General features: G+C 26.8%; 4 protein-coding genes across 10 annotated transcripts; 3 read left to right on the top strand and 1 right to left on the bottom strand.

Annotated features, from left to right (window-relative positions):
• The first annotated feature begins 528 nt into the window (after positions 1 to 528).
• LOC126919827 (uncharacterized) lies at positions 529 to 3,344 on the top strand. Of its 2 annotated transcripts, none has more exons than XM_050729441.1 (8): positions 529 to 832; positions 943 to 1,240; positions 1,346 to 1,499; positions 1,587 to 1,729; positions 1,816 to 2,012; positions 2,090 to 2,477; positions 2,539 to 2,787; positions 2,846 to 3,344. In XM_050729441.1, exons 1-8 carry the CDS (start codon positions 743 to 745, stop codon positions 3,268 to 3,270), a joined length of 1,944 nt encoding a protein of 647 aa, XP_050585398.1. In that variant the 5' UTR covers positions 529 to 742; the 3' UTR covers positions 3,271 to 3,344. The 2 variants fall into 2 exon arrangements, with proteins under 2 accessions (XP_050585398.1, XP_050585399.1); XM_050729442.1 differs by lacking the exon at positions 529 to 832 and having other exon boundaries at positions 957 to 1,098; positions 1,169 to 1,240.
• A 442-nt stretch (positions 3,345 to 3,786) lies between these two features.
• Positions 3,787 to 7,739, top strand: LOC126919529 (protein HIRA homolog). The gene is made up of 11 exons (XM_050728875.1): positions 3,787 to 4,104; positions 4,185 to 4,247; positions 4,395 to 4,505; positions 4,607 to 5,205; positions 5,298 to 5,573; positions 5,639 to 5,904; positions 5,979 to 6,522; positions 6,608 to 6,797; positions 6,874 to 7,158; positions 7,276 to 7,370; positions 7,474 to 7,739. Exons 1-11 carry the CDS (start codon positions 4,068 to 4,070, stop codon positions 7,594 to 7,596), a joined length of 2,589 nt encoding a protein of 862 aa, XP_050584832.1. The 5' UTR covers positions 3,787 to 4,067; the 3' UTR covers positions 7,597 to 7,739.
• A 535-nt stretch (positions 7,740 to 8,274) lies between these two features.
• LOC126919536 (START domain-containing protein 10-like) lies at positions 8,275 to 12,751 on the bottom strand. 5 transcript variants are annotated; one of them, XR_007711687.1, is made up of 9 exons: positions 12,603 to 12,751; positions 12,180 to 12,346; positions 11,882 to 12,095; positions 11,643 to 11,790; positions 11,362 to 11,514; positions 11,160 to 11,284; positions 10,963 to 11,085; positions 9,162 to 9,228; positions 8,275 to 9,058 (listed from the first exon to the last, which is right to left on the bottom strand). XR_007711687.1 is itself a non-coding variant. In XM_050728890.1 (8 exons), exons 3-8 carry the CDS (start codon positions 12,035 to 12,037, stop codon positions 9,220 to 9,222), a joined length of 714 nt encoding a protein of 237 aa, XP_050584847.1. In that variant the 5' UTR covers positions 12,038 to 12,095; positions 12,180 to 12,346; positions 12,603 to 12,751; the 3' UTR covers positions 8,275 to 9,219. The 5 variants fall into 5 exon arrangements, 4 of the variants coding, with proteins under 4 accessions (XP_050584847.1, XP_050584845.1, XP_050584846.1 ...); XM_050728890.1 differs by having other exon boundaries at positions 8,275 to 9,228; XM_050728888.1 differs by lacking the exons at positions 8,275 to 9,058; positions 9,162 to 9,228 and adding an exon at positions 10,087 to 10,848.
• LOC126919530 (glucose 1,6-bisphosphate synthase) lies at positions 12,648 to 15,993 on the top strand. 2 transcript variants are annotated; one of them, XM_050728877.1, is made up of 10 exons: positions 12,648 to 12,797; positions 13,330 to 13,462; positions 13,547 to 13,803; positions 13,934 to 14,396; positions 14,498 to 14,685; positions 14,762 to 14,939; positions 15,013 to 15,236; positions 15,343 to 15,448; positions 15,518 to 15,744; positions 15,823 to 15,993. In XM_050728877.1, the coding sequence occupies exons 1-10, from the start codon at positions 12,778 to 12,780 to the stop codon at positions 15,923 to 15,925; spliced, it is 1,899 nt and encodes a 632-aa protein (XP_050584834.1). In that variant the 5' UTR covers positions 12,648 to 12,777; the 3' UTR covers positions 15,926 to 15,993. The 2 variants fall into 2 exon arrangements, with proteins under 2 accessions (XP_050584834.1, XP_050584835.1); XM_050728878.1 differs by having other exon boundaries at positions 12,716 to 12,836.
• The last annotated feature ends 351 nt before the right edge of the window (positions 15,994 to 16,344 follow it).

The following is a 16,344-nucleotide window of genomic DNA, read 5'->3' as shown; positions in this document are numbered from 1 at the left end:
CCTATAATTGATAACTTGTTGCGATTATATGTATGTAATTCCTTACCTCATCGTTCGAAATCGTAGATGGCATAACAGTATCTTTATTTGTAATCGTTTTTACCGATCGTAATGATCGGTAATTCAGAATATTGAATTTCATAAAATGACAAATCTACTCTTTATCTTGCGTATGGTTACAATAATGAGACAAAAAAGTATATCGAACATCAGATCTACATGATACAGCATTTATGTTATTAATTACAAATTACAAGTTCTTATATTATATTATTTTGTATGTACAATAATAATACTAGAAAGGAAATTTCCTTTCTGATAATACATACCAATTTATTTATTTAAAATACTTTCGAGACTTTAATTACAGAACAGCTTGCATTGTACATAAAATATACAAATTTACTACAAACAAGAAATTTTCTAAGTTTCAAATTTAATACGATTACAAATATCCGTTTATTAAAACCCAAGATCATAAATTAAATAGACATACATATGTATAGAGCAGTTATCTATTTACTATATCAGTTTCGCTTCTGTAATGGAGCAAGTATGTGGTTTTAAAATTCAAATGCTCTAACACAGCCGTTAATAACAAGATTTTCCTTCATCTTGTATTATGTTATAAAGTGATCTAAATATTTACCGCTTGAATTATGTTCTTTATAATTCTGTCATTATAATTGATATTACCTAATTACCTAATTCTGTACGAAGCTATCAATTTTATATCGATGTAATGGCCGTAAGTGCATCTTTCCATCGAAATGTACTTTTACTATCCCAAGTAATTCAACCTAGTGATGAGTTCAAGAAATATTTTCGCGAGGTATATTTTTTTATTAGAAAATAAATACATTTATTAGAAAATATTTTTTAATATATTATCTTTTTCTATACTTCCGTTATTTTAATTTATTATAATGTTTCAATTTATAGGGAATGTTTGACAAACCCAACACAATAGGCTTCTTACATATTTCATATTACTTATTAACAATATATGATTCAGAACGTTTTAAAAAGCTAATTGAATGGCCTGTAATTTGCAAAAAGACTGAAGCAAAGTATCGCAACAGTGTCAAAGACTACTTAGTAATTATATCTGCAGAAAATCCTGACATTGGTTTTCCAAGTATACTTATATCTCACTTAATTCATGCAGGTGGAAGTAAATTTACAATCATTATGTGGAAATTATCCCAAGTAGTTGTAAGAAGATATATTATGCGAGAAAGTAAGATATTTTTTCTATAGAAGATACTTTTTTAACGCATCTTTTTCATCCATTATTGTAAAATATATTGAAATTCCATTATATTACTGGTTCTTACTTTTTTAGCTATCTATGATGTTGCGTTTGCACCACAAGTAGGAAATAAAGGAAATCTAACAAAACAATTTTTACAAGGAATTAATGCAAGAATTGATTCCAATATTTTGAATCAACATAAAAATTTATCCAAAATGAAGGATATAGTTGAATCTGTTTTAAAGTAATATTTTTACTTTTGTTTTTATTGATTTATTTTGTTTTATTTGTTGTCTAATTTTCCTTATTTAATTTAAATCTCATTTTTCAGGAACGAGAAGGAAACATTAGATAATATTATAGCAGATATTTTTGAAAAAGAACTATTAATTGCAAGTCTCTCAGAAACAGCACCTGTACATGTTTCAATTAAGAAATATTTAAGGGACATAAATAATGATAAAATAATAAAAAGTTGATACATTTAATCCATATTTTTAAATTTATATATATACTTATATTTTAGCTTTCTCAAAATATTAATTATTTATTAATTCTAGCATGGAAAATGAACATAAGTAAAAGCTTAAACAAAATACAAATACAAAATAAAGCTTTAAGAGATGTAGAGCAGGTCATCTATAAAGTGAATAATATAATCACAAATAATAGTAGTGATATTAAAATATTAAATGCAAAACCATTACAAAAAATAAATCATTTGGAAGTTTCAGAACTATTTTCTCCAGACATGCAAGTAAGTACTTGTTTAACATTTACTAATAAATATTAATAAACTGAAAAGTAACACATTAAACATATTTTACATTTCAGTGTCTTCTATTTCAATTATATAAGGATGATAAATTAATGCTAAATAATTTTATTCTATTATTTAATTTTCTCCTGACTCAGTTGCAAAACCGATTGAAATTAAATATATTAGAGGACTTTTCGGAATGTTTATTACAAATAGAAGCTAGTTATGCAGATCTAAAAGCAGCACTCGATATAATTCAAACATATCTGGCAGATATCACTAAAGTAATATCTGAGACACAAGATATTTTATGTCAGAAAAATGTAATACAAATCCATGATGATGATGTTATATTACCTATGATGAATGTGGTCATGTCATCACCTCTCATTAAAATTGATACTGATTATAGTGATGAAGGAAGTAATCTTCAGAAACGACTGCAATTAACTCCAGTAGAAGGTAAGACTAAAGCTATTTATAAAATTATTGAATAATATATTTATGCGAAAATTCTTTTCAGCTCCACATAAATCACTATTTTCGAGGTATGAACGCCTAAAACAAAATCATGCATCACATGGACCAAAATTAAGAGAAAATTTATTAGTATCACGAATCAATTTTAAAGACACAATTACAAGTGTAAATAATGAACAGTCGTCTTTAGATACGCATATGGTCTTATCTAAAAAAAATGTATTGTCTTCCAAACATGCAGAAAAATATTCACGATTATTTTCGACTCGTATAAAAAGAAATAATATAACAGGTACGTAACCAGCATTAAATCTTTTAAAAAATTAAAAGCTCTTCTCTTTTTTGTGCAGCAACAGCAGCAGCAAACTCAAGCATAATATCTATACCTTGTTCTTCAAATGCGAATTCTACAGCGATTACAAATTGCATAATTGAAGAAATGCATGATATATCAGAGCTTAGTCTAAACATTTCAACAAAAAGTCTTTGTAACATAAATGTAGAATTTGCCACACCAAAAAAATTGGCCGCCGAACAAGATAAATCTGAAAACATGTTGGAAATGGAAGATGTAGTAAATGATCTTCCAAATAAAGCTAATGTGATTGATATATGTGACACGATAGAAGTAGCGATTAAAAATAATGACGATGATGCTATCAGTAAAACCGAACAAAGTAAACATCGTAGACGTTCAATCGGTGATTTAGTTGAACGTTATAAAAAGTTACTTGAAGTAAGCAATCGGACATCAAATCAAAAATTAGTTACATAAAATGCGATAATACATAGTTGTAAGAATTTACAAACATGTATGTAATGAAATAAATTTTTATATTTTTTTTTAAATGAAGTTTTATCTACTTTTCCTTGGCTTTTTATTGAATAAAATAAGATGCATTTAGTTTATTGTTAAGAAATTAATTTTGAAAGTACATATGTGTATGTATATATGTATATATATCTCCATTTCGGTGTATTGCTAATGGATTCAGTTTTGCAAAAATTTTTAAAGTAATTATGGTATACATTATAAATAGTATATCCCACAATTGTAAACACACCTTAGTTTTATTTTTACGAAAAGTATACAAAATAATTCAAGAGGATAAAAATAAAAATAAATCCAAAATATAGAATAAAATCGATCATCTGAGATTTAGATATTTGGAAAATTGATTTTAAAATACGTATACTTTGTAGATAGCATATAATCTTTTGAGTAATCTTTATAATATTCACCTTGCTTAGTTTGGTAGTATCTGTAAGACAGTATAGTGTAAGACAGTAGTGCATACAAGCAAACAATGTGTCGTTTTTTATAAAATCGTTTTTTATAAAAAAGAACGCGACATATCTATGTATTACGATAATACACCTTTCGTGTTTTCATAGAAATTCACCAAAATGTATTGCCGGTAGTAAAATGTGTTTGGATTCTAATTTAAGGTTATACTACATAATAAAGAGTTATATTTTAGAAAATAGAGATTCTAATTGAATCTTACAGTGCTTAAAATTAATTATGGACAACAATCATTGAGTCGACAAAGTTTTAATAGATACAACAGCATGAAACTAGTAAAACCTAATTGGGTTACGCACGATGGTTTGTACAAAATGTTTTACTCGGATTTATTTTCTGCAATGTTTACAATTGAAATGTAACATAAAATGTTTATTTTTCAGGATATCCAATTTTTTCCGTGGATATACACCCGGATGGAAAAAGGCTTGCCACTGGTGGACAAGGTATAACATTAATATTTTCAATTTATACCTAATATTGTTTTGTGGAAATAGTTGAATCTGTTAGTTTTTCCCTTATACTCACAATATATTTAATTAAATTATAATTTTATGGTATATTTGTTATATTATTCTTAAAATTAATTATAGGTGGAGATTCCGGAAGGGTTGTTATTTGGAATATGGAGCCAGTAATTAGTGAAATTGCTGAATTAGATGAAAATATACCAAAAATGTTGTGTCAATTAGATAATCACCTTGGTATGAAAATAAGTTAAAATTTAATTTATCCTTTTCATATGTTATTACATGTATATAAATATGTATATGATATTAATAAAATATATATAATACTTTTATAGCTTGTGTCAATTGTGTAAGATGGAGTAACAATGGTTTGCTGGCATCAGGTGGTGTAGATAAACTGATCATGATTTGGAGATTGTCAGGTGGATCGGGTGGAAGTTCAATATTTGGTGGAAAATCTAGTATTGAAACATGGCGTTGCATAGCTACATTACGTTCTCATGAAGCTGATGTACTTGATCTTGCATGGGCACCACATAGTCCATGGTTAGCTTCTGCATCTGTAGACAATAGCGTAATTGTGTGGGATGCATCAAAATTTCCAGCTATTGTAGCTGTATTAAAGGGCCATACAGGATTTGTAAAAGGAATTACGTGGGATCCAGTAGGAAAATATTTAGCATCACAATCTGATGATAAGACGTTAAGAGTATGGCGTACAACAGATTGGACAGAAGCAGCACTGATATCAGAACCATTTGATGAATGTGGTGGAACAACACATGTTCTAAGACTTTCTTGGAGTCCAGATGGACAATATTTAGTATCAGCTCATGCAATGAATGGTGGAGGTCCCACAGCTCAAATAATTGAAAGGGATGGATGGACACAAGATAAAGACTTTGTTGGTCATCGTAAAGCTGTTACTTGTGTGGTATATATTAAACATAAGATATAAATTTCATGATTTACATATGTCAAATTACTTATTAAGTAATTAATTTATTAACTTTCCACATGTTGCAGAGATTTAATGGTAACATTCTACAAAAAAAGCAACCAGGTTCCTCTAAACAGTATTGCTGTGTTGCTATAGGATCACGCGATCGTTCTCTATCTGTCTGGTTGACGTCCTTAAAAAGACCTTTAGTAGTAATACATGAATTATTTACACATTCAGTCTTAGATGCTAGTTGGTCACCATGTGGTCTTCGATTAGCTGCTTGTTCTTGGGATGGATCTGTTGTACTTATTGAGTTTACACAGCAGGAATTAGGTCAACCATTAGATCCTGCTGAACAAGTATGTGGTCTACATGAATTGTTTCAAATAGTAATAAACAAATAGTTATTTCTATTTCATTACAGAGTAGTCTTCATGAACGATTATATGGTAAACCGTTAGTTCAAGGTGGTTGTACTGTAATGGAAGCACCCGAGCTTCTTAATCTAAAAACATCGACACAATCGACACAACCAACTTCAGCACCTCCAAATATAAATTTAGTACATCCACCCACTACTACTACAACTACTCCTGTTAAAGGCCCAATTAATAAGCAAATTGAAACAAGGACATCAGATGGTAAAAGGCGAATAACACCAATGTTTATACCACCACCATCTGATACAATGTGAGTTAGACTGTAATTTTACGAAATTATAATTTCTATATGTTCTTTAGATTATATTAATAATTTTCACTCAGGGATTCGTCAAATAATCCACTAGGAACTCCAACATTTACAAGCCAAGTAAAAAGTTCCATTGTTATTGAGAAACGAAACGACGTCGTAACGCCTAATGTTACTTCGTCTTTAAATTCGACAAATATAAACAACCAAAGTTCTACTCTTACTTTAAAACGTCGTGACCAGTCGACTCCAAAATCTTATCATACACCATTTAACAAGAAACCAAAAATTGCATCTGAAAGAAATATAAATCAAGTTATACTTCCTCCATTAAAACCGTCCAGTTCATTGTCTCAACAAGCTGGTCACTATGCAGTAACTGTTACTAACAGCCAAGGTTTAGCTCATTTACAAGTATTTAAAGGCACAGATTCTGAACCTACTTGGGATTTGTATCTGGGATATAGCGCTGTAGCACTTGCAGCATCACCGACAGTTATAGCACTTGGGTTAGAAGATGGTAGCCTCCATACATTTCATCCTACAAAGGGAAGCCGTCCAGCACCTCCATTAGCACCGCCTGCACCACTTGCAAAAGTTCATGCAGTTGGAAATGCAGTATTAATTCCTTTTTTAATTTCCTTTTTTACTTTTTTTTTAAATTGAAGAATAATTATTGTTTAATACATATAAATGTTTTTAGGTAATGGTTATTTCAAGCTGTGGTGCTGTACGGGTATGGGAAATAGGATACTCATGTAGAATGATAGTTTCTACATCTGCTGCGCATTTAGCAGTACCTGGTACCTCTTTATTGTCCTGTACTTTATATAATGGAATGCCCCATTTAGCCTTCACGAACGCTAGAGCATATATATATCATAAAGAAATGGGTATATAAATTATATTAACTAATAAGGTTACTTATTCTACATTACATACAATACATTAATAAAAAAAACTTGTTAGGTACATGGCTACTCATTGGTGACAGTCAAGATCCTATATGGCGCTGGGCTTCATTTAATGCATCAAGTGCATCTGGAAATAGAGCTCCTAGAGGTCCGTTATCTTCTTTGCAGGAAGGATTATTTAGAACTGCTAGTAATACTTTTCCCAATCCAAGGTTACCTCATAGTGCACCAAGTGTAGTATCATATTTAGAACAACAGCTACTTGCTTCCAAAGCTCTTGGAAGTGCTCAAGAATACATACACTGGCTCATGGCTTTAGTGTCATTTTTATTAACTCAAGGTATATATATTAAATTATAAAAATTAAAATATAAAAAAGCATATATACAAACATATATATATGCCTTTCTTTATATTTTAATTATTTATCATATTTCACAAAATAATATTCTTTCAGACGGATTAGAAAAACGTCTAAGGTTAATTTTAGACGAATTTTTGGGTCCAAGTCATACAACAGCTTCTAAGAGCATATGGGATCCTTTAATTTTGGTATTATCTCAGTACATATTCTACATTTATTTGTTTCTATTTCTTTACTATATATGCTATTATTAGTTAGAAGCATAGTACCATATTTCTGTATTTTATATAGGGGATTAAAAAACATAAACTTTTGGAGGATGTATTATCTGTTATTGGAGGACATCTTCGCTGGCAAAGATTATATCTTGAGTACATGGAACAGTTGACAACACTGAAAAATCAAACTAATTAAAAGTAATTTTTCAACGTATAGGTATAAATTAACGTATAGAATTTATATTGTGATCAATATACATTCTAAAATGGTGTCTAGAAACTTGAAAAACAATTATTTTATTAAACATATCTATAGTAAAAATATAATAATGAACATGACTTCATAAACTTCTGATTTCTGTAACAACTTCCAATCTTAATGTGAATTGCTAATTTTAAACTTAAAATGATACATTTTTTCGCTATATATAATCAGCATAAATATGCACTTAAATAATAATTCGATTCCATACTTTGTGATGTTTTAATACCTCTTTTATTTTATGCAGTACGTTTTCAAATCAAAGAATGTATGAGTTTGTAATTATTGAAACTTCATTATTTATTTTTAATTATAGAAAACGGATACAAGATTTCAAGCACCTTTTTAGAATTATTTTGTATCTCTTGTATATGTTTAAAAACAAATCTTTATGAGATAAAAAAATTGTACAGTCTTTTTATATCATACATGATATAATAATAAAAATATCTGTATAATAATAGTAATATTTTATATTAAATAAACAATGTTTTTATTTTAACATTTAATAAGTATTTGTTATTAAACAATTTTATCCATTCTATTAAAAAACTTCCTGACGTTTTCATGCAATATTATACAGAAGAATAAAGGGAAAATAAAACATATTAATTAATTAGAAATTTTAACAATTTTATACCATCTTCATACAGTACATTTTAAACAAATCAAGTGCCAGGCAATGTATAACACACTACATTAAACTTTAATATTAATATAAAAGTTTTCCATACTTAAATTGTAATTATATGCACTTGTTAATATAAAAAATACTTACACTAATATAATATACTCACAAATATAATACAATACAAAAATTATTTGATGTATTTCATATAATTTGTTATATGATAAACATGAAATTTGTTAATCCTCTTAATAATAAAATTGTAAAATTAGTAATAATGGACAGAAATAAATTTATAATTATATATATATTCTTTATTTCCGTTTGTCTTCCGGCCCTGCAGTAACTTCCTGGTACAAAATAAGTTTATAATTACCTATATTAGAAATTTTTCTTCTCATTGTAAACTTAATAACTGTTACGTCAAATTTATGAAATACATCAAATCAAACCCTTTCATTGAAGATTAATGCTTATATGGAATCCAATCATTATTTTGATATTTTGTTTCTAACAATTTGTTAAATATATTTGGATAAAAATATATAGAGTATATCATTATTATTTCCACATAACAGATAAAAATAACAATTACCTCAATAATGAATTGCACTAATCATACATATAATTGTATTGTATACAAATAGAGACCATTAAAGTAAGAGTAAAAAAATAATACATAAGAATCAATAAACCACAATTGATTTATGTACTTTTGTATCACCTTTGTATATATAAACTTGCACCAGTATATCGATATCAGCCAAACTACAATGAATGACGTAATATAAGAATATAGATTATTTTAAATTGAATAAAATACATATTATCTGTTCTGCTGCAATACATTTTGTACAAAGATAATAATTACTTGGTAGATTTAAAAAGTAATACAACTCTCATCTTTTTTAAATCTTCATTAACCATCTTCAAAATTCCTAAAAATAATATCACAAATATTATTCTGATATAATAACTATCTTTTGCTATGTAAGTACATACAGAAATATATATATATATATAATGTAAAAATTCTAATCACATAAATACATGAGTATATGTATATACAGAAATTTCAAGTTATTTGTCTTTCAATTGACACTGTAATTTAGGAAATAAAAATATTTAGTATGACTAGAATATACTGAATATACACAAATAAATTTTATCTTAAATTTATCAAGGCCATTACATTCTAAGGCAAGTGCAATTAGACTTGAAACATTTAAATAATTAAATGCACAAAAGATGACATATAAAATTAAATATGTAGAATCAGTTTATCTCCAAAAAATTGAAATATTCATCACATTGAAAAAATTCATAAATAACACATTAAATACCAATATATATTCCGATAATTTATGTAAGTATAAATATGCATGTACATATACTTTAGAAAGCTAGTTATTACTATTAAATATAGAAAATCACAAAACGTATGTTATTATAAGAGATAAATGTCATAATTGTATAAATGTAAATAGAACATTGTATAAATAGGATATGTTAATTGCATTAATTGAGGCAGAATATTTAATAAATATAAAAAATCTTAATTCTTTTTACAATGTGTAAAAGGTTCTAAATAGAAGAACTACACTATGGTAAAAGCAAGAGAATTTATATAATTTACTGGATATATTTACCTATTGTCTAGACAAGTTATATATAGAGATGTAATATAAAAAATATGATATAAAAAATAAAACAAAATAAATCAACAATTGTATATTATAAAGTACAAAACTAATAATTATAACTAATAATATTATGCAGTATCATTTTTAAGAAAATTAATAATTATATTGTTGTATGTGATTATTATTTCTGTATCCAAACACTAAGATTTCGCTAATATTCCTAAAATCGCACTTGTAATATTAAGATGCTACAATCATTATCTATGTATCAAGCTATAATGCATTAATCTTAATAAATATTTAATGTAGACAATATGTAGATCTTTTGTACCTTCAATGATAATTTTTATACATATATACAAAAATTATTATATGCAATACTGAAATACTCACATAAAAGAATAAAAACAAACAAACACATAAATTAAAAATTACAACCTGCATATTGTGCGTTATGTTGAATCACATGTAACAAATTATACTTTCAACAACACGTACATCACCGATTCAATAAGGAACTATAACTATATAATATTTAATACAAGACAGGCCATGATGTATTCTTATTAATCATACTGTCATTCATTGCAATAGGCCACATAACTATTTGTGATACTACTATTACCAATATAATTAATGAATTGCAGTTAGATGTGTGGATGTGTATATAGATAATATATAGTTATATACACATTTACACGAATAAATTAACTTTCATCAAGCTTTGTTGATACTACAAACTTCTATAATACTGCATTTTATAATTTCAACTATTATATTATTTTCTTAATGTTAACAATGGAAACATCTACTTCATGAATAAAACTAATCACTGTCCATTGTAACTGACTCTTTTAATTCTGATTCATCAACATAATAATTTTTTGAATTTTTTTCTTCTGCAGACTTTACACACTGCAAACAATTTATAAATAAATTTATTGTATCTAAAATCATAATTACTATTTTATCATAAAACGTAATTTGCCTATAATGCTCAATGTTAGAAATTACAGAAGAAAGACTTACATCCTCAATTCTTATACGTGGTGATGCAATTTGTTCAGGGAAATGCCAAGGTTTATAATTTGGGTTATTAAGTAATTTCCAATTAGGGTAAGCTACAGAAGCTTTATGTAATTTTTTAACCATCTAAAACAAGAAATTAATTCGAGAATTTAATATAAATAAAAGTTTCAATTGTAATTAACACAAAAGTTACATACTCTTGGAGCAAATATTTGCGTAACTTTATTAACCAACCATACTGGTAATTTTCCATGTGGATCAGTATGAGAGACATAGCCTAATTCAGAACCATCACCATTTCGAGATGGTCTTACTATATATCCTTAAATAAGATAAATAAATAAGTAATAAAATACACAGAAATAAATAATAAATTTTATTTCAATATTTAAATCATACCTGTAAGATAAGATGTTGCTCGTACAAATTGTTTTCTTGGTGGATAATCTTTATGAAAAACAGAATGATTCAAAATTAATTGCTCTATACCAGTATCAAGCCATGATCTTTGTAGAACAAAATCTCTGTTTTTCAATGGAGATGGACAGGCCACTAATTGATTATATATATATACATAGATATACTCACATATATTATATATATATACATTATTTGTATACAAACAACTATAATTTCTATATAAATACAAATAGAATTAGTCAATAATATTAAATACTTGCTTGAATAATAACCAATATCGTTATTTGGATTAAAAAAGCCTATGTCTTTTGATTCAATCATATGGGTGTCCCAAACCTTTCTATACTCAGGGTCATGTAACACATCATATAATGTTTCTGGTAGAACATCGGCAAAACGTGTTCTAATCTGAAAAATATTTCCATCAGTAATATTAAATATCTATAAATATGTAAAAGAAATAGAAAACTCAATTGCAAATAACAGAAATAATACATACCTTTACCATTCTAAAACTAATTCCTGATACAGACTTTGTCCAAACTGATAAATCAGGTTTATTATAATCTAATCTCCAATCATTATTATCATCATATAAATGTTTCAACTTCTCAAAATCCTTATCTTCAGCAATTTTAACTATTCCAATATCCATTTTATAAGAATATTGTCTATGACACAATTAACATAACTAATACTTAAATGCACAATTTCTAAAAATAAAATATACAATGACACAATTTTTTAATTTTATAATTTATTAATACAACTTGATAAAAATACAAACACAAAAATACCTGTCATTCATAGAGTTCTTAGCAATTTAATAAAAAACCTATGCATGTTCAGTTCTTGGTTGTAATAAGCCTTACATTTATGCCAGAGAAGTATTTGGTCAGTCTTAATCATTGTTTTCTTTTCCAAAGATAGAAATTAAATATACTATTCTTGAATTTCATTCATACTAAAAAGAAAATAAAAATATGATAATTGATAAGTTAGTATAGTAGGTTGAAATCAGAGGTTGAATTGTAACCTCTTGTCTAATAGCATTTTAATATTGGTAAATTCTGTCATCTCTAATTGATCTATTAAGTCAGCTATGTAATAACAATATAAATAAATACAAAAATTTAAACAGCCCGCACAAACATTGTTACGTGCATTCTCTTGAAAGTAAAAACAATCTGAATGAATTTTCTACATGTATATGTACATACCTCATGTATATTGAACTGACTACCGCTTACAGCCGAAAAATGTTTCTACAAATTAGAAACAACTTATTTTGTATACTCAACTTATAAATTTATATAAATTCTCCATAAAATATTTGAAAAATTAACATTTAACAAAAATGCGCATTGGAAGAATCAACTGATTTGTGTTACGGGTATGACATATACTGATAACAGGTTAGTCAGTATCTAACATACTATTCACATTATCTTTACGTGAGTTCCAGTTTTTCATTATACATTTATCATTTTACTATTTATTTGAGGCACGTTTTATTTCATTTGTAAATATCTTAATTCTTAAGTAGATATCAATGAATTTATTACTGTATTATAATTTCTTTAGCCTCCATGTATACGTGTACATAAATATACATAATAATATTTCAATATTAGTATGACTTTCTATATATGTTTGCAAGCTATCTATCTTTTTCTATTTTTATTTAAATCTGTTAATTACAATTATAAAAATAGCAATGCAACATTTGTTAATGATAATTACTGATCATGAACAATGATTATTACTGATCATTGATGTTCGTTTGCGATCGTTATTTCAGTTACCGTATATATTATGATACAAGAATACATTATTTTTTAAGCTATAGAAATTTACTTCTCCATTGTCTATTGTTTACATTTTTAAGTACAATTAATATGGATAATACATTAAACAGTTTATGCATGATTATAAATTATATTTTAGGTTATTCTGTATTGGGATATATATCTGGATATATATTGGGATATATATTTTTAACATGGCTGTAAAAATTTCTGTTAATACTGGAAATATTGAGTTGGATAATAAAATTAATGAATGGTTACAATGGAATAAGGTTTCTAATTAATGATATTTTATATAAAATGTATTTTTTATGTTAATCTTCAAACATTTACATTGTTTATGAAATATGTTTTAGGATGCAGTTGCTGAACATGAAATTCAAGAGCTAATCCTTAACAATGATAATAAAGTTTTGTTTAATTTATTTTTAAAAAGGCTTGAATTTGGTACAGCTGGCTTAAGAGGTTGTATGGGTCCAGGATATAGTCAAATGAATGATTTAGTTATAGTTCAAACTGGTCAAGGGTTATCAATGTATTTACTTGATAGCATTGTTGATGTAACTGAAAAAGGTGTCATAATAGGATATGATGGACGCCATTGCAGTAAAAGGTTAATCAGGATATTCAATTTATAATTATTAGTTATTATAGAATCTATTTGATTTATTATATATTACATAAATATGGATTATGTCTGTGAAATTTTATTAATGTTATGTAAGATTTACATATCATTTTAGATTTGCAGAATTGACTGCTGCAATTTTTGTGGCAAGAAATATAAAAGTATATCTGTTTTCAAAAGTTGTACCAACTCCCTTTATACCTTATGGTGTATTAAAATATAAGTGTGCAGCTGGAATAATGATTACAGCATCTCACAATCCTAAGAATGATAATGGATATAAAGTTTATTGGGAAAATGGTGCACAAATAATATCACCATACGATAAAGAAATCCAAAAATATATACTTAAAAATCTTGAACCAATGGAATCTTCATGGGAAGTAACAAAAGTCCATCGCAGTTCTTTATATCGAGATCCATGGGATGATGTTATGCAATCTTATTTTAATGATCTCAAAGAAACTGTTTTATATCCAGAAGTGAATAAAAATACAATATTAAAATTTACTTACACTCCTATGCATGGTGTAGGATATCAATATATGACTGCAGCTTTTAATGCTGCAAATTTTAAGGTATTGCTATAATGGTTTTAATGTTTATTATATATCAAAGAAATTCTATACTTCTATTCTATTTCAATTAATTCATTAAAGTTTTATTCTATATATTACAGCCATTTATAGTAGTTGAGGAACAAAAGTTACCTGATCCAGAATTTCCAACTGTTAAATTTCCAAATCCAGAAGAAGGAAAAAGTGCTTTAGATCTTAGCATACAAGTAGCAGATAAAAATTCTTCTTCTGTTATTCTTGCTAATGATCCTGATGCAGATAGACTAGCTTGTGCTACAAAAATGAAAAAGTATGTTATTTGTTTCTTTTGTTAACAATGTACATACGTACCTACGATTTAATAAGTTTCTGCATTTCTGTAATAGTGATGAATGGTATATTTTCTCTGGTAATGAATTGGGAGCACTTTTGGGATGGTGGATGATGCATAAGTATCAAGTACAACATCCTGATACAGATTTCTCAAATGTATACATGTTGGCATCAACAGTCTCAAGTAAAATTTTAGCATCAATGGCTAAACACGATGGATTTAATTTTGAAGTGAGTATGATGAAAATAAAATTGAAGTATTTTTGTTATTTTTATTCTTATATGTTTCTTTTTGTTTCTAAAGGAAACTTTAACGGGTTTTAAGTGGATGGGTAATAGAACTGTAGAATTAGAAAAAATGGGTAAAGTAGTTTTGTTTGCATATGAAGAAGCTATAGGGTTTATGTGTGGTTCAAAAGTTCGTGATAAAGATGGCATAAGTGCTGGAATGCACATAGCAGAATTATCAGCCTATCTTGAAACTATGGGACTCACTCTTCACGACTTGTTAAATGAAATATATACTCAGTATGCTATTGCACAATTTACATTTGAAATATTTATTTGAATGAATATTCTATTTATTGTTCCACACTTTACATACATATTTATTAAAAAAATGTATTTGATTTAGATATGGACACCATATTTCTAAAAATTCATATTGGATTTGTCATGAGCCAAGTGTAATCAAGAAAATATTTGAAAGATTACGAACATACTCTGGCAAACCAAATACAGTAAGGAAATACACATATGTATATGTACAGAATATCAATGCTATTACTTTAACTTCAAACATTTTTTAGTATCCAACAAATATTCTTAATGGGAAGTATATTATAATAGGTGTGCGTGATCTGACAACTGGCTATGATAACACAAAACCAGAAAATACTGCTGTTTTACCTACTTCGAAATCTAGTCAAATGATAACATTTACATTTAAAAATGGCTTGGTTATAACATTAAGAACTAGCGGTACTGAGCCCAAAATTAAATATTACAGTGAATTATGTGCTTCTCCTGATGAACAGTAAGTTGTTTATATTTTTCATAGTTATAGTATAAATAATTTTAAAGTAATTTATTAATCTTGTATAACTATTTTCAGAGATATTGAAGCCTTGAAAGGCATTCTTGATGAGATGGTATCAGCTGTTGTGATGGAGTTTCTTCAACCTGAAATAAACTGTCTTCTACCTCGTATTAGTTAAATAATATTATAAACACAAAAATTATTATTTAATTCGACAAATTAATTATATTATATTTTTTTATGACATGTTCTCGTGTTAATTATTTATATTCAACTTAATTAATTGGTTACTTTTTGTAATTGCTTGTTGTTTAGAAGAGATTATATTTAGCTTATAATGCTATTAGTCACTGAAAAAAATTCAGCAATTAACTTTTTTTTATTAAATAGAATACAATTAATTATATCATGTACAAAATGTGATAATGTAGAACAATAAGTTAAATATTGTTAACAATTTTATAAATTTTTACATAATTCTTCAAAAAGACAACATATTAAATAAATTAAAAAAGCAAATGAAATTCGATTTATACATAGAAATAAGCATTATTACATGCAAACATATACGGTAATATTTGATTTCAATAATATATA

Source organism: Bombus affinis, chromosome 8 (genome assembly GCF_024516045.1).
Source record: "Bombus affinis isolate iyBomAffi1 chromosome 8, iyBomAffi1.2, whole genome shotgun sequence".
Taxonomy (NCBI): domain Eukaryota; kingdom Metazoa; phylum Arthropoda; class Insecta; order Hymenoptera; family Apidae; genus Bombus; species Bombus affinis.
This window is presented reverse-complemented; position numbering and strand designations above follow the sequence as displayed.